General features: G+C 44.7%; 2 protein-coding genes across 4 annotated transcripts in view; one reads left to right on the top strand and one right to left on the bottom strand.

Moving 5' to 3' along the window:
* ADCK2 (aarF domain containing kinase 2) overlaps positions 1-11,430 on the top strand; it is an 11,954-nt gene extending 524 nt beyond the window's left edge. The window contains 9 exon segments of the mRNA XM_010713319.3: positions 1-110; positions 113-654; positions 1,366-1,512; positions 2,979-3,107; positions 3,762-3,857; positions 5,566-5,817; positions 9,338-9,466; positions 10,057-10,110; positions 10,601-11,430. Coding sequence (XP_010711621.1) covers positions 1-110; positions 113-654; positions 1,366-1,512; positions 2,979-3,107; positions 3,762-3,857; positions 5,566-5,817; positions 9,338-9,466; positions 10,057-10,110; positions 10,601-10,744 — 1,603 coding nt within the window. The 3' untranslated portion in view covers positions 10,745-11,430.
* A 3,287-nt stretch (positions 11,431-14,717) lies between these two features.
* Positions 14,718-20,024, bottom strand: LOC104911513 (serum response factor homolog A-like). 3 transcript variants are annotated; one of them, XR_004160761.1, is made up of 3 exons: positions 18,842-20,007; positions 17,604-17,767; positions 14,718-15,239 (listed from the first exon to the last, which is right to left on the bottom strand). XR_004160761.1 is itself a non-coding variant. In XM_031554813.1 (3 exons), the coding sequence occupies exons 2-3, from the start codon at positions 17,723-17,725 to the stop codon at positions 15,923-15,925; spliced, it is 588 nt and encodes a 195-aa protein (XP_031410673.1). In that variant the 5' UTR covers positions 17,726-17,767; positions 18,842-20,024; the 3' UTR covers positions 15,750-15,922. The 3 variants fall into 3 exon arrangements, 2 of the variants coding, with proteins under 2 accessions (XP_031410673.1, XP_031410677.1); XM_031554813.1 differs by lacking the exon at positions 14,718-15,239 and adding an exon at positions 15,750-16,388 and having other exon boundaries at positions 18,842-20,024; XM_031554817.1 differs by lacking the exons at positions 14,718-15,239; positions 18,842-20,007 and adding exons at positions 15,750-16,388; positions 18,065-18,229.
* Positions 20,025-20,054: the final 30 nt, after the last annotated feature.

The following is a 20,054-nucleotide window of genomic DNA, read 5'->3' on the forward strand; positions in this document are numbered from 1 at the left end:
GCGGCTGGGCTTGCGGGCCTGCGTGCTGCTACTGCGCTTCGGGCCCCTGCTTTTGCTGTACCCGCTGAGCCGCCTGCGGCCCGGCCTGGCCGCCCTGTGGCTGCGGCTGCTGCGGGAGCGGCCGAGGCCGCAGGGCCCACCTGCATCAAGCTGGGCCAATGGGCCAGCACTCGCAGGGACCTCTTCTCCGAGGCCTTCTGCGATGAGTTTTCCAAGCTGCACGTCGAGGTGAGCCCGCACCCCTGGGGTCACACCGATGAGCTCTTGAGGAAGGCCTTCGGTGAGGACTGGAGGAGCATCCTTACGTTTCCCAGCCAGGAGCCGGTCGGCTCAGGCTGCGTGGCACAGGTGTATAAAGCCTATGCTGATCTCACGGCTGTCGCTGCACCCCCAGCCAAGGGGCTGGCACGGAGCTCCGAGTTACAGACTGCCTCTGAGGCATGGGAGGTGTCAGGCCTCAGGGGCCTCTTCTGGTGGCTGAGAAGGAGGAAGAGCGAGGGGATGTGGGAAGAGAGGAGTGGGGCTGAGCTGAGCCCCTTCGGCTGCTCCCTGAGAGGTCCTGTGAGTGGAACACCCCACGTGGAGCAGATGGCCGCACCGCTCCCAAATGCAAATCCGTCATCAGCCAGACACCTCACACCTGTAGCTGTTAAAGTAAGTCACACGTCCTCCTGGCAGACCTGCAAATGTAGAGTGTGCAGGACAAGACAAGGAAGATTCTGGTTCCGATGGAGAAGAGTTGGCTGGATATGACCAAGTGGAGCAATGCTCACTTCCCTCCGTATGCTGTTTTGGTGCTCTGGTTCCAGCCAGCTGCAATCCAGGCAGCAGTGGCCCCAGCTCTTTTCAGCACCAATACACACCCTCCCTGTGGCACCATTTGACGTGGCACCTGGATACCAGAAACTGCCAGGGCCCTATATGTATTAAAAGAATGAATATAAATTGTTTCACCTTTCACAAAATGAGACCCGTTCTTTCCTCATATGGAGAAATCTGGAACAGATATGTTCTTTCCAGCAAAGCTTATTAAAAGAAATTTTATGTTGGAGCTGTTCCAAATACTAGTCTGTACTCATGACAGGAAGGGGGCAGAAGAATGGAAGCAAGGGAAAATGGCATTGGGTGAAACTTCAGGCTCTGGGACAGAAATTTTCCATTTCAAAATTATGAAGTGTTTCTTCACAGCTTAATTCATGGCAAAATAAGAATTATTTTTTGGAGTGTCTTGTGAAGCCTCGTTAGCTCCCAGCTTTGTAGGGTAGGTTCTGTTCATTTCAAATACATCATTTTAGCTGATAGAAACGGACTGTCATTTTTACAGTGTTTTGGGAGTTGACCTTGCCACCATTTCTTCTTGCGCAGGTTCTGCACCCAGGGCTAGTCCACCAAGTCCAGATGGATCTGTTTCTCATGAAGTTGGGTAGTCACATCATTGGACTTCTCCCTGGATTCAAGTGGCTCAGTTTGACAGAGATTGTAGAAGAATTTGAGAAACTTATGCTTCAGCAGGTGTGTGCAATGCCACGTACTGAAATAAAACTGTTTCTTGCTATTGATTGACTCCTACTCCATCCGTGTTATTACTTTTTAGATTAGATGGAGGTTTGGTTGTTCTTTCATTATGATCTCCTGTAATCAGGCACATAAAATTACTGTAGGACAACTTATGTGCTCACAGCATAAGGAAGAAAAGCTACAAAGAAGCTTAACAATCTTTAAGAGACTTAAAATTTGTTTTATGACTTGAAGTGTATTTTCTAACAAATTGGAGCAGCAGGTTAGCATAACTGCAGTCCCTTCTGCAGTATTATGAAGGAAAGATGAACACTGGTGAAAGACCTCTCTAGAGGAAAAGAATCTCTAAACAAGTGCTCATGTGTTTTTCTCTATTATCCTACATTTAAATTTACAATCTGGTTGTGCCGGTCATGTTTCCTAGCCTTGAGGAATACATAATAGCATAATTAACCCCCTTTTAAAAGAGGTATTATTCTGCATTGTATCATCATCAGATTGATAGCGTGAGCAAAGTTAAACTTTGCAAGTAGCTCTGAAAACATGTGCTGAAATATCCTTACTGCCAAATTCACAAAGATTTCACTACAGAGTTAATTGTTTAAAAACAATGTTTGTTAAAATGAACGTTATCTGCTGATTACATTTTTTGTGTTTAGATATTGCAATCTGAAGTCTTTTAAACTCTGAAAATTTGAACTGTTTTCTATTAGTACGAGAAATCTTGCACTAATAGAAATCCATGTAAACTATATTCAGATGTGACTGACGGTCATTAGGACTAGTTTAGTGGGACAGAACTCTTGCTGGACTCTGAAAACTTGGGATAAGGAGAGTATCTCATTGGCCTGTTGTCATTTTTCATTTCCCTTTGAAAGAACAAGAATTATGTCTGGGATATTTCCCACTGCCCAGTGAGGGAAATGAGGCGAGGTTATCTTTCCTCCCACATCTCGAGCAGTGGTGGTGAACAGGTTGAGAAAGTTCTGTCCACCCTAGCCCTCAGTGGGGCTGAGGCTAGGGGTTCTCATAGTATATTATTTTGTATGTGTTATATTAAATTTCCTTCTGCTCCAGCTGCCCATCCATCTGTTAATTGAGGCTAGGGCTGCAGTTCTTCTAGCCTGCCAGCCTACCTCGCTATTTGGACAGTAATCTTTGGTTCCTTCTCACCCTTGAAAATAAGGCAGTCCTGGTCTTTTCTGAGACAATATGCCTGTAGCATTTCTCAGGTATTTTTGAGATGCTGGGTTATGTGCCACTCATTACTCAGTGTGTTACTCTGTTCTCCCATGAGGGAGGCTATAAGCTTGTAAGAAGCATCACTCTATTTTAATTCTGGCTTTCTGACCGTGTTTGTTGGTATTGTATATTGCGCTCTACAGACATATCCTAATAAAAGGTCCCAAAGATCTAATTGCATCTAACTCCCAATCTGCTTTTCCTTTTTCTCCTTTGAGATCGACTTGCACTACGAAGCCAGAAATCTGGAGCGCTTCTGTCAAAATTTCCTAGATGTCGATTTTGTGAAGTTCCCAACTCCTGTTCGCCCTTTGGTGACAACAGATGTTCTCGTGGAAACATTTGAGGTAAGAATTGCACAGTCTGGGAGCAGTGGCAGCAGGGAGAAGGCCCTCAGGGGAGTGCTAAAGATGCATCTTTTGAGAAGTAGCAGTCACAGACAGGAGGGTGCTCTTTTTTGCTTAAAGAGATGGGTGTCCTTCTTCAGTGCCTCTTCTACTTTGTTTGTAAACAGTGCATCCCAGAAGATAGATGGTGGACAACTCTATGTAGAAGTGAACTCTTGGCCTGAAACCAAGCAGACCAGCAGTGTGTGCAGCCACCATGTGCTTGCCTGTGCTTTGCAAGCCAGCATAACGCTCCAGCTCTCCTCTGGGGTGGGTCAAAGCACGGAGTTCAGCAACCCAACGCTATCTGATGCTTGCCTGACTTTCCTTGAGAATGTTTGAGTCACAGACCAAAGCTACTCTCAGCCCTAGTTTTTGTGCATGCAATCCTGATAAGGGTGTCTCTGCCCCAAGCTGTGTTGCACACGTTTTCTAAAGAACAAATCCTTGATGTTCTCATGTTTACCATCTCGTTAGGTACAGTCCCAATGAGCTGGTCCTTTCAAGGTTATTCTTACTTCCTTTCCTTATCTCTCAGCACGCAGGTAAAGTTATGATTGCACGTGGGACACAGGGTGTATTTGATTCCAGGTCTTTTTTTTTTTTCTTCTTCAGGAGAGTGAGCCTATTTCGCACTACCTACACACAGAGGTTGCCACAGAGCTGAGGCAGAGACTCGCAAAGATGGGCATGGACATGCTCCTAAAGATGGTAGGCACTTGACAGAGGCTGGAAGTGAAGGTTATTTTCCTGCAGAGTCTTTTCTATTGGGGTAATAAGACACTGTGGCTAAGGAGAGAACCTGTTTACTCCCACATCTTCTCCCCCTGGACTCAAGACACATCAGTGCCTTTTGGAGCCAGCTCATGGATGTCAGGTATTGTGATAACCCAGGACTTGGGCTGCCAGGTGCACTGTGCAGCTCCTGAACTGACAGAGGGAGGGTCTGTGCTTCACATGCGATGTAAAACATGACCTGAGTAAAGCCTGGACTACATACACCACTTCTGCAGGCTTTGATGTGGAGCACCTTTAACTGCAGAAGGGAGATCTGCTTGCATGTGGTAGGGTCCCACTGTGAAATGTGATCAGAGTATTGTTTAGCAAACCCATTGATCCATTTAATGAATATTCACAGATTGCCCAAGTGCTGAAAAGTGCCACATAATTAGTAGATGCCACGTTCTCTGCAGAGGGCTGTGGGTGCAAATCACTGGGAAAAGAGAGATTATTCAGTTATTCACTCCTATCCCAAAACTATCTTTTTATAGGGAAAAACTAAATACGAAGTAAAGAAAAAACCTGGCCAGATACAGCTTTTAATTCAGCTTCTGACTATCTAGTTCTTTCATGGCCAAGATAATGCAGGGAAGAGGTGCAAATAACCTCAGTGCTGAGCAAGTGAGCAGCAAGTGTCAGGTAAAATTCAGCTGGTTCTTGCAATATTGTGCTAAGGCAAAAGGGAGGCTTGCAGTTATAACTTCACATAGTGTGGTAGCCTCAAACAGCTTTTACCATTCAGAAGAGCAGTGGTAGAACTACAGTAGATAGTTTTATGCTAATGTTAGATTTAATTAGCTCTGAAAAGCAGAGAAATTACAGCAGCTTCTGATAAAGATGTATTGAGTCGCGAGTATAGGACTGTAAATATGAACCTATTGTTTGTACTTCCTTAAAACAATGAAATGGACATAAAATTATCAGAGGTTGTTTTTTAAGCAATATCCCCCAAACCCTCTTATTTTCGCACTGCTGTAATTATTTACATGAGAATTAGACAAATGCATAGGTGAAGAAATCTACCAGGTGCAAAATAACCTCCTTGGGGTAGAAAGTCTTGCAGCCTCAGATTGCCAGGGATGTTATTGGAGAGGTATTGCCTTATGCTTGCCCTCTTGCTGTTCCTTTCTGCTGCTAACTGCTGTCGGAGACAGAGAAGTGCTGTGTACATTTCTTTCCTTTTCTAACTTCTTTATTTTTAACCTATTTTCCTTACTTTTCAATACAGCTGTAATGTATGTTGATGTGCTGGAGTAGACAAAGGTAGCCATGCACTAATTCCCATACCAGTGAATGGCAAAGTAACTGTGTTACTTGTTGCCAAGGCCCACCACCCTACACTGAGCGTAGGGCTAATCGCTGGAGAGAGCTGCCTGCTGGAACTCCACGCTGTTCTACCTTACCTCTCACAGATGGGCAGGATTGCTTCACGCAGCTCTGCTGACTCTCCTAGAGTGAGTAGCACTCACACTCTTTCGACACAGTTGATCTTTGCCAGAAACCATTTGCTTTGTTGCGAATGTCACACATGAACAACAACAGGGAACAACAGACTGCACGAATCCATGCTGTCTGCCTGGGGCTTGGTGCGGGCAAGTTTGTTTGGAATCAGCTGCTCTAAGACTTGCTCATCTTCTAGGTCTTTGTTGACAACTTCGTCCATGCCGATCTGCACCCTGGGAACATCCTGGTGCAAGGCACAGCCTGCGTCAGCAGCAGCTGCAAAGAGCAGACGGCCATCGTGGATGTGTGTGACACCCTCGTCCTGGAAGTGCAGCCACCCTTCAGACGGCTCTGCCTGGTGCTGCTGGATGCAGGGATCGTGGCGGAGCTGCAGAGTGCTGACATGCAGAACTTCAGAGCAGTTTTCACAGCTGTGGTGCAGGGCCAGGTGAGGCTTCTGTCATGGGGTTAGGTAGTTGAGGTTGGGGAATGGAGACAGCTGGAGAGCCCAGTGGCCAAACTGTAGTTCTCTTTCTGTTTTCCTTTACAGTCCTCCCTAGGGGGGAAGAGCACTCTTGTTAGCTTGGAAAGCCTACCAGACAAAGATGCATGCCTGAAGCAACAGGCTACTGAAATGGTTTAGTTGCCCAGGAGACTGAATGTGTTTGACAGAAAGCAGCCACTGCCCCTCCTTGGTTTAGAGTGCTTCTGGTGCCACTTACGGCCACTTCGGAGTTGCTCATACAATCATTTGAGTTTTGTGATGCCTCCTATAGCTGGAAGAAGAAGGCTTCATCAACAGGCTCCACTTGATTGGGCAGCCAGTAGCAGACCCTATCCACAAGGCTCCCTTTGTTGTTGTCCTTGTTGTTCTAACTCTCACCCGTAACTTTTGATTTGCTCATGGCTATTCTTCAAGGACAGGTCTCCACACTCTACTCCTTTCTTGATAAAGAGGACAGTGCCTCCTCCCTTCCTTCATTACCTGTCTCTACTGAACAACTCGTAGCCATCAATAGCCACACTCCAGTCATGGGAATCATCCCACCAGGTTCCAATGACAGTAATTACATCATGATTTTCTAGTAGCATGGTGGATTCCAGCTCCTTCTGTTTGTTTCCCAAGCTGTGTGCATTAGTTTAGAGGCACTTCAGCTGGGCAGCTGGTCTTGTTGCTTTCTTGGAGGATAATTCCTTAATTCCTTTGAAGTATTTCCCTTGAGTTTCCCTGTTGCCTTCTCCTATTGTCTCTGTGGTCCCTGGCTTGTTAAGATTTCAGCTGTGCTGCAATGGTGCCAGTACATCTCAGGGCAGCAGGTTGAGGGCCCCACTAGCACTGTCTTCCTCTAACCTAGCTAACCTATCCCATGCTTTATTGCAGGTAGGCTCACTATCATCCCCATGCTCCCTTCAAACCTAGTTTAACACCCTGCAAATGAGCCCAGCTAGCTTCTCCCCATGGACTGCCTTGCACCTTTGAGAGAGGTGAATCTCAACTGGTTCCTGTAAGCCTGGTCATCTAGGCCATCCCATTGTCAAAATACCCCAAGTTTTTGTGGCAGCACCAGCCAGGAAGCCAGGTTTTATGGATTGGATCGTTCCAGTTCTTTCAATGTCCTTACCCAGTACAGGAAGCAGAGGAGATGATCTGTGCCCTCAATTCCTTTAGCTGATGTCCCAAGGCCCTGAAGTCCCTTTTGATGGCTTTGAACTGTGTGTAGCTACTTCATCGCTCCCCACATGGAAAAGCAGTACTGCATAATGATCTGTTGGCAGTACCAGGCTAGGGAGTTTCCTGGTGATGTCTCTCCTTTACCTGAGCTCCAGGGAGACCTTCTTCTCTAAGGGGGTCTGCCTGAAATATTGGGCGTTCAGTTCCCTGCAGGGAGGAGTCACCTACAACTAATACCTGTCTCTTTTTTGAGGATGTAGCCTTGATACTGGGGGAAGGAAGGCTTTTCTAGTTTTAGTTTTGGTTCCTCTAGCGTAGGTGGGCTGTTATCACCCACAGACAAACATTCCACCCCCACAGCCTCATAACTATTGTATGAAGGCAGCGGGGGAGCAGAATGGGCGAGGAGCCCCAAGCAGGGACTTGCCTCCATCCACTCTTCTCATTTAAGTTCTTGTCTTCAGGCTGGCAGTGAGGGGATACATGCTGCCACGAATCTTGTGCTTTCTTCTGCGGTAGAGCTTGTCTTTTTTTCTTTTTTTCCCCTCAAAACACACTTTAACCTATATATTTCATCTTGTAGCCTTGCTGTGAGGCTGAGGAAATCATTCACGTGCTTGCATCTCACACAACTGTTTTCACCTCTGCCACATGGTGCCAGAGAGGCTCAGGCACTCTGTGCAGCTGGATGGCTGAATGTTTACCTCGGAGTTCAGCCTGGGTTTTGACATCCTTTTTGATGAGTGCAGATAGTCTATCTCTCTGTCAGGTGGATCCCATGACTGGGCTCTCTATTCTCAGTGGGTGCTAATCCTGCACTTAGACTTAAATGAAACCACCTACAGACCTTACCTCTGCAGCCTACAGAGTGCTTGCCCTCCCTGCTCACCCTGCCTGCGTGAACGGCCGTGCAAACTGCTGCACCATGCCCTGTTTGTCCATCCTGGCTACCATGTTCCTGGTTGCTTGCGCTCCTTAAGGGCTGTCTTTGTACGTGTGGAGGGATTCCACCATCCTTCCTGGCTCCACCTGTGCTGTTTCAGAGCTGCCTCTCACTGGGGCACTGCACTTCTGACTGGGATTTTAGCTGGGATTTTAGTTTTGTCTCGCTGGGATAGGTTCCCCAGTGCGAGTCTCTGCTCTGAAGCTGGTTCCCTCCAATTCTTCCAGTTTCAGGCTCTCATTTTGGAGACTATTTTTGCTGGAGATAAAGGAATGAATTAAGATCTTAATCTCCTACACATTCCCTTCTGCAGCTTTCTGTGCCTTGCTCTGCAAAAGCTCATATGCCACCCTCCATTTTGCTGTTGTGTTGGTGCATGGCCAGAAGAGGCAGCAAAGCAGGTAGAGGGGTCTGACCTCTCTGAGGCTCCTCTCTGTGGAAGAGGAACTCCCCCTTCCCACTTATTTGAAATACACTCTCAGACGGGCTAGAGAATCCAGTGCTGATGTGTCCTGTTCATTTTGTGATAAAGCAGTACTCATAATGGCATGTTGCTGTTTCTCAGCTGTGGGTTGGATGGCTTACCAGTGGATAGGAGGAACAGATTTTACCTCAGTTTGTTTATCTACTGAGGCATACCCAGGAGCTGGTGCTAGAACCCATGCATTCAGGCCCATCTTGTGCTGCCAGACTTCTCAGCCATTAAGCCAAAGCCGTGATCATTTGATTACCCATCCCTTGTGCCTCACGTTGGATGTATTAAACGATATGCAGGTGAAAAAACTTGTACACCAAATCTCATTGCCAAACCTGGGGCCTCTGGCTCCGTCCATTGCTGTGAGACAACTCGTCCAAGAAGAACTGTAATTTCTCTCACAAGGGAAGCTCGGATGCTGCTCTTGCCATGCTTTTCTCACCAAATGTGCTGGCATCATCACTTTCCTCCAAAGTGTGTAAATGGAAGGCTGAACTTGGCCCATAGGGAAAGGTTAGAGGATGCTCTTCATTACACCGTTATCTCCTCTTGTAGTCCTGCTGGCTTTCTTTTCCTCCCTGAAACTTCTGACTGAGAGATGATCTTTGTTATATCTTCCCCTACAAGAAAAATAGAGCAAGGTTCTGCCAGATATTGATTAAAACTTTTGGCCCAATTCTGCTCTTTCTGCACCTGCTTCTGTTGGTTGCTTGGGTGTTTTGCTGGAATGGGAGAGCGCAGCCCTGGGAGTTCTCCCTGCAGTTTGCCTTCTCCAGGAACCTTTGCAGCAGATGTCTTTCAGGGTTGATTTCCAGCTCCAGACCTGCTGGTAACAGTGATCTAGTTCCGCTGATTCTTCTTTTCCACTTGTTTTACAGGGGGAGAAAGTGGCAGAACTGATTCTTCATCATGCTCGGGCCAACCAATGCCAGGATATTGAGCGATTCAAAGCTGAAATGGCAGAACTAGTGACCAAAGTTCGAAGGAACACCATTGCCCTAGGAAAGGCAAGTCCACAAACCATATCCTACCCTCATGTAGGTGTACTTCAGTGCAGCTTGGCTTTTAAAGTGGTCCAGATGGAAAGGCCAGCTGTGATTCCATCAGTACCATGCACTACTTAGTGTCTCAGATGAAGTTAAGTCTTTAAAATCTCTTCTTAATTCCCTCTAACTAAAAACGAAACCATGTGTGTTTAATTCTGTTCTTTAGATCTCTAACATCTGCAGTCCTTTTTGAGGAGTCACTAAATTGTGTGTGATTCTGTGATTCTGTATAAACCTGATGTTACAGCTTGTATCCTTTTGGTAAAGGCCAGCCTGGCACTTCATAGAATGTAGTACAGACGTATTGAGGAAATTAATGCCTATCATGTATTGCTGTGAGATGTTTTCAGCCTTATTGGGCTGGCAAATAAACCGAACCACGGGTCAGAGCTGAACTCCTTATCCTAGGCAGAGTGGAAAGGATCACACCTTGTTGGCCATCCTCAGCCCAGTAGTCTTGTCCCACCACTAAGACTAAGGGCTAACAAACACTTTGACTCCTACCTGTCGTGCATGTGGCTCAGCCATTAACTTTTCCTTTTGTATTCCAGCTTCAGGTGGCAAATCTCCTCTCCAGTGTCTTTAAATTACTGATGACGCATAAGGTGAGGAGCTGTCACAGTCTGCTTTCAACTGGAAGTTCACTGGGGAGGGAGAAGTACTGGGATTGCAAGGGACTGACAAGGAGGGGGACTCTAACTATAATTTTTTAGTCTCCTGGTGTACCTTCATGCAGTGATAGCATCTGACCGGGAGCTGTTTGTATACAGACAGAGCAGGGGGCTGTTTCCTCTGTAGTATCTAGAGCTCTTTTGTGGCCCTTCAAAAGGTGAGCTGCCCCTTACCTAACTGCATGTGTTCAAGCAGGTTGGATACTGCCATGGTTTAAAACCACATTAGCAGTAGTGAGTAATCCTAACCTTCTGCTGCTCTAGTATGGAAAATTACATGGAAATGAGAAATAAACTCTTGGGTTGTCTTAGGGTGCTTCCCCTGAGCACCTGCTTAAGTTCTCCCCTACTTCTCTCCCACTTTGCCAGAGCTCATACCTCTGTGAAATGAGCTCAGAAGGTCTGCTGTCTCTTGTGCTTCTAGGTGAAGCTCGAGAGCAATTTTGCTTCTATCATCTTTGCCATCATGGTTCTGGAAGGTCTTGGTCGTTCACTGGACCCTGAACTGGACATTCTAGAGGCAGCTAAACCACTGCTCATCAGAACTGCAGCTTCTGTCCTGGAATAGACATTCGTGGCTGCTGCCCTCTCATGGTGCAGGGTTACCTCTGGTGCCTGTAAACTGACAGGAGGAATCTGAAGGTGAGAACATTTCCACGTGTCACGGGGAAGTGCCACGTGGTGGTAACCCTCCATACCCTGCCTTGAATCCTATCAGCCAAGCAGCAGGCATGGGATCTTCATGAGGTCTGTTTCAGAAGCCTTTCTTTTCCAGGAAGATTTTGCACAGATGGAGAGTTCTGACTCTTACAATTCTGCGGTTCTATGAGCTAATATGCTCTGGTACCTTTTAACTGACATATCATGTGTCCTGTGTGCAAAAGATCACTGTGGGCTGATGAGGAAACCAGTCTTAATTGTCTAAAAGTCTTTAAGATGTTCAGTGATCAAATTTGTTTTGAAATAAATTGGGTTAAATATTAATTTGCTGGCTGATCTGTCAATATGGTATAAAAAAAAAAAAAATGATTCTCTAATGCCACCTAAGCAAGTAATTCAGGCTGAAAAAAGCCAGTAAGCCTTTTTGTCTTTTGTACTTCTACTTTTATTGTAGAAGTGCCCTGAGCTCCTGTTCTTGGTCATTTTGGATGATAAAAACAGACCAGTATATTGATTTTTTTTTTTCAACTATACTGTACAATAATGTATGTATGGCAGCAAAACTAATTCCATAATAAAAACAACTTTTGGGAATACTTGTACTGGTCTCAGTTTTTGTTGAAGCTTTAAAAAAGGCTTAAGAAGGCTTTCTCCTTGCTGTGCTGTCCTTCCTGCCTCCCAGCCCTCACCCTGTGCAACTCACAGCCTTAACTCATATGTAGAGGTGTGGTTTTTCTCCTTGGGCAGTTTGCAAAACAAGGAGTCCAAACATTTTCCTACAGAATGGAAAACACTGTGAATGTTTAAATCAAATTAAAGCCAACAAATGAGCTACATCATATAGCTTTTACAGTCAGTTATTTTAATAAAACTCTTAATGTTATTTTATGGCCTTATTTTTATGGTAAGATACGTCTATGAATGATTGGAAATATTGTCATGCTAAATGTATTTCCAGATATGCTTCATGTGAAATTGCAGCCACACACGGCTCTGTGCAGTTGCCTGTTCTCAGCTGGTTAAGCAATGAAGAGAAAGCACATATGCAGATGATCTGTTTAATGGTGATTATAAAACGATGATTAATGATACATAAATGAAGTCTGAAAAATTAATTTAGAGTTCTGCTCAGTGTATTTCATGCGCTTCCATAATGAAATACTCCATTTCCAAATGCTTGAGGATAAAAAGCAGCAGCAGAGTTTAATGGTAGCTTTCAAACTTTCTGCTTGAGTCTAAGCAGGCTCAGACTCAAAACTAAGTATGCTATTGTCCTAAATAGTGCATGATTTTGAGTAAATAACTCTGTCTTCATTAAAAAAAAAGCAGAACAAGCAACCTCTGAACTTCACATTGAAGATAATCTCCGCGTGCTGCCAGCACCCCATCACCCAGCAGTGTGTGTGCCCTACTGTGTGTCTGTACCCAGTGAGTGCCAGGCACAGCACTGCAGCATGTTGCAGCCTGGGCTCAATCCCCATCTGTTATGCAGCTCTTAGGCACAACCACCCGCATTTGCACCAACAGCAAATATCAGCCAACTTTATCCTGAGGTGAAATAAAGCTTAAACCAAATGGTTTAAGAACTTAAAAAAATAACAAAAAGTTAAACCTAAATATAAAGTAAAGGCTTTATCTTTGTTTCCTGCTGCATTTGTTAAACACACAAACCTCAGGATGGTTCATGCTTATGGATCCTGAAATAACAAACACTCCTTTTAGCTACGAACACCTCAGAATATTTTGTAACCGCCTGGATGCCTTAACCTTCATTCTGTGGGGGAAGGCAAAGCACATACCCCTCAGTTATCTCTGCAGGAACACAGTCCAAAACTTAATGATAAGAAATTGTTGGCCATGCAACAGATTAAGCAGAATTTCAGAAAAGAACTCGCAAAAGGGATTTCTTAACCTTTTTATTTTTAGAAACTACTATAAATGAAAACGTATTCCTGTAACAGGGATGAATTTTTATAATACCTGTGCTCTTGGCTGAATGATATTCCAGAAAGTGTGTTACGTGTTTCCAAGTGGACACAATGTCAGGCTGCAGCACTTCAATTTTGTGTCCAGTTTGGCTCTGGGTGCTACATAAAACAAGGTATCTCACATATTTTATTCCCATTACTTCAGATCTTAGCACACATTTATGATAAATAAGAAGTCCCTTTAATATAGCTCTGAGTGCCCCAGCAAACTGTGCCACGTCCATTCTCTTTTCCTAAATACCCATATGAATTAAATCATTTCACTGCCCAAAGCTGATGATAATGGCATTCTGTGACACCTATATTTGACGCTCGCATTTTATATGGTGACAACCATAACTTCCTCCTCCCTTTTGTGAATGAAGGCACTGCTACTGAACAGAGCACAATGCATCAAACTCATCTCATCTCTCCTTAACGTTGTGTAACAGCGTCTCTTGGTGTGCCCTATTTTTTCTATCCCGGAGAGGGAAAAAGATGGCAGCTTATCCATGGGAGCATCTGACACTACGTGCCTCACTATCAGAAGTGAGCAATGCACTTAAACTGAGGCCAACAGGAGCAAGTTACACCCTGGACTCCAGGTGGTAACTCTGTTTTGCCCTGCAGTGGGAATGGGGAAACTTGCGTAATGCTGCTGGCTACCCTGGTTTCTTACACAATTTGTTCACCCATTTTTCAATTTACCATTTTGTAGCATCCTTCTAATTATTTGTGGTGTAGCCTATTTATTCTGATCGTGTGCCCTACCTGCATAGATATGCCTATCTTTCTGACATAAGATTTCCAGCTTTTGGAGATAAGCGGGCCAAAAAATGAGATAATAGCAAAATAGAACCCACCACTGGGTTTGGGTTGATTCTCCAAAGACAGGTATTTCAGAAAATTAACATTTTTCTCACTGTAATGCCTAGAAACTGTGTCTTCTCTTAGGTTTTCTTTAAGTCACTCTTCCTCTAGGGAAATGGCCTACATTTTCTGAAGAATACTGACAGTGGAAGGACCTACACTCACTTGCAGTACAAGCTGGATGTTCCAAGCTGCCTTACCAGGTTTTTGGGAGCAGATCTCACATTACTGGATTCCTGCCCTGCCTCCTACAGCAGTTCTGGACCTACAGCAGTTGCTGGGGGTAACCCAACTTCATCATATGTATGGACTTCTTTCCTATGGATCTCTGCAAATCACATGCAGTGGGACACTTGCAAGTGTCAGCTGCAATAATGGAAATAGCAGTGGACAATTTATGCTGTATTTCAGCATGTACATTTACATTGCTGCACTTTTTTTTTCCCCCAACCAACTGGTCTCCAAGTTCTCCTTCCCTGTACGTCATAAAACACTAAGATTGCAAAGTAAGTCACATGACAGCACCACATGGCTTTACTTACTATTTAATGCTGTCCTTGACCTTTAAGAAATGTGCTCTCCTGGTCCTGTTCTGGAAGAAACACAGAAGGGCAAAAAGTGTTCAGAATTCAGCAGCGGAAGCCTCTCCACGCTTGTATTTAATTCCTCTACAAGCTGCTATAGCAGGACATAATCTGTATCTGTGCCTTCTACCACTTGAGAAACTCATTCCCAGGGAGCTCCTTCTGACCTTCGTGTTTTTCACTTAGTAAACTGTGTGGCCTGCGCTCTCACTCAAGAAATTCCTTTCTCTGTCATTTGCATCTTGTAAGCACTTACAACCTGACATCCCTCTGCCAACTTCCAGCTCTTTTGTAGCTCTACTCTGTATTGTCCATGATACTGCCATCAGTCCTAGACTACAAAACTAAACAGTACAGATGCTGACTCTGTGGGCTCCTACAGAACTGGCCCTTTTCAGATGCCTTTAGGGCAGGATGGCAGCACTCTGGCTATTAAATACCACCGTGGCTTTTGGTTGCAGAGATGGGACTGTCAGTGGAGTTGTTGCCTATGCCTAAAACTGAACAACAGTCTGACCAAGATGGAGCCTATGCCACAGACAGCTGGACCAGAGCAGTTACTCCAGGAAGAAAGACTTGTATGGGACAGAGCAGCAAAAACGCATGCTGGCTGCAACGGAAGGGGAATACATGATTTCTCCATGATTTCCATTTGTCACAACTGCATTCTTGCACTCAAAGTGCAGCACACACACACATCAATATGTAGAACACGTTTGTGAACTGATCAAGTGCCTGCTTACCCACTACAGTTTTCTTACTCTAGTAGTGATGCTCGGAACATCAAAAGATTCTGTTCTCTGAGGTATTGCTGGAGATCACAGTGTCTTTGGTCTTCTTTTTGCATCTTCTCATGTAAATGATCTCTGTTCTGGAACACTTTCCTTTTGGCAGCCTGGTGATGCTTTTGTTGCCTGTCTTGCTTCTCTAAGTCTTGTGTCAGCATTGTCTGTCGTGACTGCATTCTGTTCCTCAAAAAATCCTACATTAACAAAAACAACACTTGCAATTGTGCAGCCAGCTTTAAGTCTGAATTTCACCCACAGTTATCACTGCAATAATGGCATAATTGATTCATTTATTCATTTATATTTATTAATGACATAGGGGTCAGCAAGTCTGCGGATGAAATCAAGCTGATTTGTCAGCTGATACTTCAAAGGGATCTGGATGGGCTCAGAAACTAGGCTGATGTGCACCTCCTGAAGTTCAACCAGTCCAAATACAAGGTGCTGCACTTGTGTCAGGGCAATCCCAAACATCAGTAGAAACTGAAGGCTGAACAGACTGACAGCAGCTCTACAGAGGACTTGGCAACACTGATGGAATAAAAATTGGGCTTAAGCCTGCACTGCCTGATTGCAGCCTGGAAAGCCAACTGTGTCCTGGGCTGCATCAAAAGATGGGTGGCAGCAGGGGGAGGGAGGTGATTGTCCTTATCTACACTGCCCTCGTGAGGCCCAATCTGCAGCACTGCATCCAGGCCTGGGGACAGTGACACAGGCTGCCCAGAGAAATTGTAGATGCCCCATCTTTAGAAGTATTCAAGGTAAGGCTGGATGGTGCTTCGAGCAACCTGATCTAGTAAGAGATGTCTCTGCCATGGCAGGAAGTTGATCGAGATGACTTTTGAAGGTCCTTTCCACCCGAAACCATTCTATGATTCTATGATAATTCTTTATATGCAGGAAGACTACTCCCATCACAGATACAGATTAAATTCCTATCTTTAATCTTTATGCACGTTAAAGAAATAATAGTTTTCACGTACGTCTCTCCAAATGATACAATTATACTGGATATACAGGAGAGAAAGATAAATACCCCAGATGGTGCTACTGCTGGAAATACAGTACAGTATTTCCTTGAGATTTCCCTTAGCAGCCTTCCTTTTTCTTGTTCAAAGCTCCGCTCATTGAGTTCTGCAAGAAGATTCTCTCTCTGCAGTCGCTGTGTATGCAGGAACTGCAGCCTCTGATTTAACTTTCTGTTCTCCTCCTCTGCCAAGAAGGATTCCTTCTTGCTCCTCTCTGATTGAGCAGCTTGCAGCAGTGCCATGTGCTGCAAAGCTCTGTTTTTGTGCTCCAGCTGTTTCTCCAACCCTTGCAACATTCTCTGATACAATCGCTGCCTGTTTACAAAACACAATTTCTCAGAAAATAAAAGCAATTAAAGAAAAAGTGCATAAGATGTTAAGCAGACATTCTGGCCAGTAGAAAGAGGTGATCGTGTCCCTCCTTCCCCCTCTTTCTCTGCTTTGGTGAGGCCCAATCTGAAGCACTGTGTTGAGGCCTAGGGCCCCAGCACGAGAAGGACATGGAGCTGCTGGAGCAGGTCCAGAGGAGGACTATGAAGATGTTCAGAGGGCTGAAGCACCTCTCTTATGGAGAAAGTTGAAGGAATTGTACTTTTTCAGACTGGAGAAGAGGAGGGTCTCGGGAGACCTCATCACAGCCTTCCAATACATGAAGGGAGCTTATAAGCAGGAGTGGGATCAATTTTTTTTTATATATAGTCTGATAGTGATAGGACAAAGGCATTCCTAAAAGAGGGGAGATTTGGTTAGATGGTAGGAAGAAGTTTTTACTAAGAGGATGGTGAAGTGTTGGCACAGCTGCCCAGAGAAACTGCAGTGCCCCATCCCTGGAGGTGCTCAGGGCCAGGTTGGATGGGGCTCTGGGCAGCCTGAGCTGCTGGGTGTAGCCCTGCCCATGGCAGGGAGTTGGAACTAGACAACCTTTAAAATTTTCTTCAACCTCAACTATTCTATGATTTAAATATTCCAGGACTCTTTGTTAAGTTATGAAGGTTAAACCTGTATCCTAAACAGAGGCAGCAAACTGCCCAAATGGGCTGGTGCCTGATGTTGTCAGCTAACTGCAGTCACATTCACATGAATGCATAACCTGGTAGGGATGTGTGTTCTTGGCCCTGAAGACCAGGAGTGAAGGAAACAGACCATAGGGACCAAACTATAGGGAAAAGCCAGGCAGCTGGGTAGCTTCATGTATTGCTGGTGGTGCCACAGGAGCAACAAAAGAGATGGAAAGAAGTAGGCCATGGGGGCAAGGACCTGCTAAGGGCAAGGGGTAGGGGAGGCAAAAGGACTCCAGCTCTGAAGATGAGATCAAAGGGAATTTGCCCTCAAGCTAATGCTAAAGACTACAGCTGGTTTGCACCTACTCACTCATGCACCAATTCATTCCCATTAATGAATCTCCCTGAGCACTCTGCAGAGACTAGCATAACATGCCATGTTCAGAGACTGAATGAAAATGCAAGGGAGTGGGCACTGTCAACCATTTGATATTTATTTCCAAAAAAACAGTTGGCTCTGGTTTATTACCTCTGGTTGTTCCTGTGCAGCTGACGTCGGACAGCATCTGCCTCTTGCTGCTGCTGCCTCTTCAACTGCCTCTCTTCCTCTTGGTGCCTTTTGTGCTCAATCTTGGCCTTGTTGAGGTCCATCTCTTCCCACCTCTCCTGAGATGCACTGTTACGCACAGATTTCTAAGGAAAAAAAAAAAGGTATTACAGATTCCTTATCAGATATTGTTAGAAAGAGAAATATCTGCCTCCTTTGAGCAAACACAAATCCTCCTGCAGCTCTAACTCTCTGTTGCCCAAGATTTCTGCCCATAGTCAAGAAGTCTTGCTGTTTTCTTCAATAGTAGCCACATTTCAGTACTGGGCAATGTTCCTAATTTGAACTTTGAAATACACTGTGCTGTGTGAAGGAACACTCACAAAGCTTCTCTTCACAGATACAGTGCAATATTTACTTCTGTTATCCTTATAATGCCCTACCTGAGCTAAACAGCAAGGAAACCACCAAAACTCAAACGTGTTCTAGTTTACATTTCTACGTGTAATGCTATAATGTGATGAAAAGTACAGCAATAATAGCAGAGTGGGCAGGGATCTCCAGCAAGATCCCCTTACTTCCACTGCCAAGCCTTACACGAGGTCTGGGAAGTAGTGGATCCTGGCTCCAGCCCTTCTGGTCACTCAGGTACATTACATGCACCTGAGCTCCCCTGGGTTGGCCCTGCCTTCCCACCAGGTGCTCAATCACTGTCTCAAGCCATGACTTAGCATTTCTGCTACACTATGGCTGTTAAAAGCTAAAATAAAGTTTACACAAAATACTTACTCTCAAATGCTTTCTGCCTTCTACTCCGAGCAGCAATTGGCATGTTTCTGCCACTAGGCACTCTTCTGCAAACCAAATGTTCTCCAGAAAGAACTGGAGGGAGACATCTCTAATATCATCAGCTAGGAAATGCTACAAGACCTTCAAATCATGTCCACTGCCTCCCTGTTATTACTGTCCCTGCCAGTCTCATTATTTAGGAGAGGCTCTCAGAAATACTGAGCACAAATAGCAGAAGTGCCCAGTTCCTGTACACTACTGAATCCTAAGTGGAAACCTTACCCTTCACCTTATGCATAAACATTATTCTACATGTGCATATTTTCTGTTGCAGCAAAAATCTTTGGGAAGGAGATGAAATGGAAGTATAATCTTGACATAAACAAATCACCCAGTCCTAATAGCTAAAAGCTACTGGACCAAATACTTACTGAAATGCTTTTGTCTTTTAGAAGACTTAGATTTGTGAATCTCCCAGCTTGTGCACTGGAGGTACTGCGTGGTCTCTGTACACGCAGGGCTGATTCGATGGCCAGGCTGTCTTTCTTTAGTGACTGATGCACTTGGTCAAAGAAGCTTTGTCGCTGGAAAGGACACAAGGCACTGGCTCCCACAGAAGTGCTCCTTTGGGAAGGTTGAACTGGAGCATCTGCCACTCTGGATTCAAAAAGACCTTTTAAATAAATTAGAGCAGGGACATATCAAGTTATAGGCAGCTTATAAAAAGAAAGAAGATTTAAAAAGTCTTTTCACGTGAGATATGTTCAAGCAAGACTTTTATAACAAGTATCAATGTTTTTCCTCTGACAAAACGAGATGTTTCTTAGCCTCCACAGAACAGGTCCCAGTGCTCCAAAGAACAAACTTGCCATTGCAGTCAAGCATGATTTTTATAGGATCACTTTAAAACAAGATAATTGACTACACTTACAGCTACTCAGTTTAAGGGTTTATCTACACGTTACTTCGTGGACAGGCATGAGATTCTTCTGCCAGTGCTCTGAAATAGCCAAAAATGATAAATATCTTGACAGTGCAAAGCCTGAGCTATGAATCCTACTGAGAGACAGGAGAAATCAGCACGTGCACAACACTGCTAGCACAGTTCCCTAGCTTTTGGGTAACTAAGAACGTGCACAGAGCTTGCTTGAATCTTTCTGATAAAGACAGTGTAGATTGAGACGGCAGTTATTGCATGGAACCATGCAGGAACATCAGCTGGGAGGAAATACACCCTTATGTTTGACTGCATTCTCCCTCAAACAGCACTGACACTGAGCACTATGAAAGCTGTAGTACTTGGAGAAAGCTTTAAGCCTCCAGAAACCTCAATGAAATGCTTGCATTTATCCCAAAAGTAGCTTAAATGACAACAGTACCAACTCGATTGAAATCATGATCCAAAATCTTTTGAATGAGAAGGGAACAACAGTGACATTGTGAAGCAAAAATGTTCAGCACAAATAAGAAAAGGGGTGTTTCCTGTACAATGACTCTGATGAAATCATTTTGCTACATGCAGTCATAGCTAATACTACAGATGACTTTTTAAAGCAAGACATTTTTTTAAATAACATTTGTAGTAAATGTTACAGTAAAAGTTAAGAAAACCCCAAAACTGCTACTGTAGTAGCTTCAAAGGCA

The sequence above is a fragment of the Meleagris gallopavo genome, chromosome 1, assembly GCF_000146605.3.
Source record: "Meleagris gallopavo isolate NT-WF06-2002-E0010 breed Aviagen turkey brand Nicholas breeding stock chromosome 1, Turkey_5.1, whole genome shotgun sequence".
NCBI lineage: Eukaryota > Metazoa > Chordata > Aves > Galliformes > Phasianidae > Meleagris > Meleagris gallopavo.

Bases quoted from the DNA above. Each gene is read 5' to 3' on its own strand.
- LOC104911513 (XM_031554813.1), bottom strand. From the start codon at position 17,725: ATGGACCTCAACAAGGCCAAGATTGAGCACAAAAGGCACCAAGAGGAA. The intron at 16,389-17,603 runs GTAATAAACCAG...TTTTGTAAACAG, and splicing joins CTGCACAGGAACAACCAGAG to GCAGCGATTGTATCAGAGAA.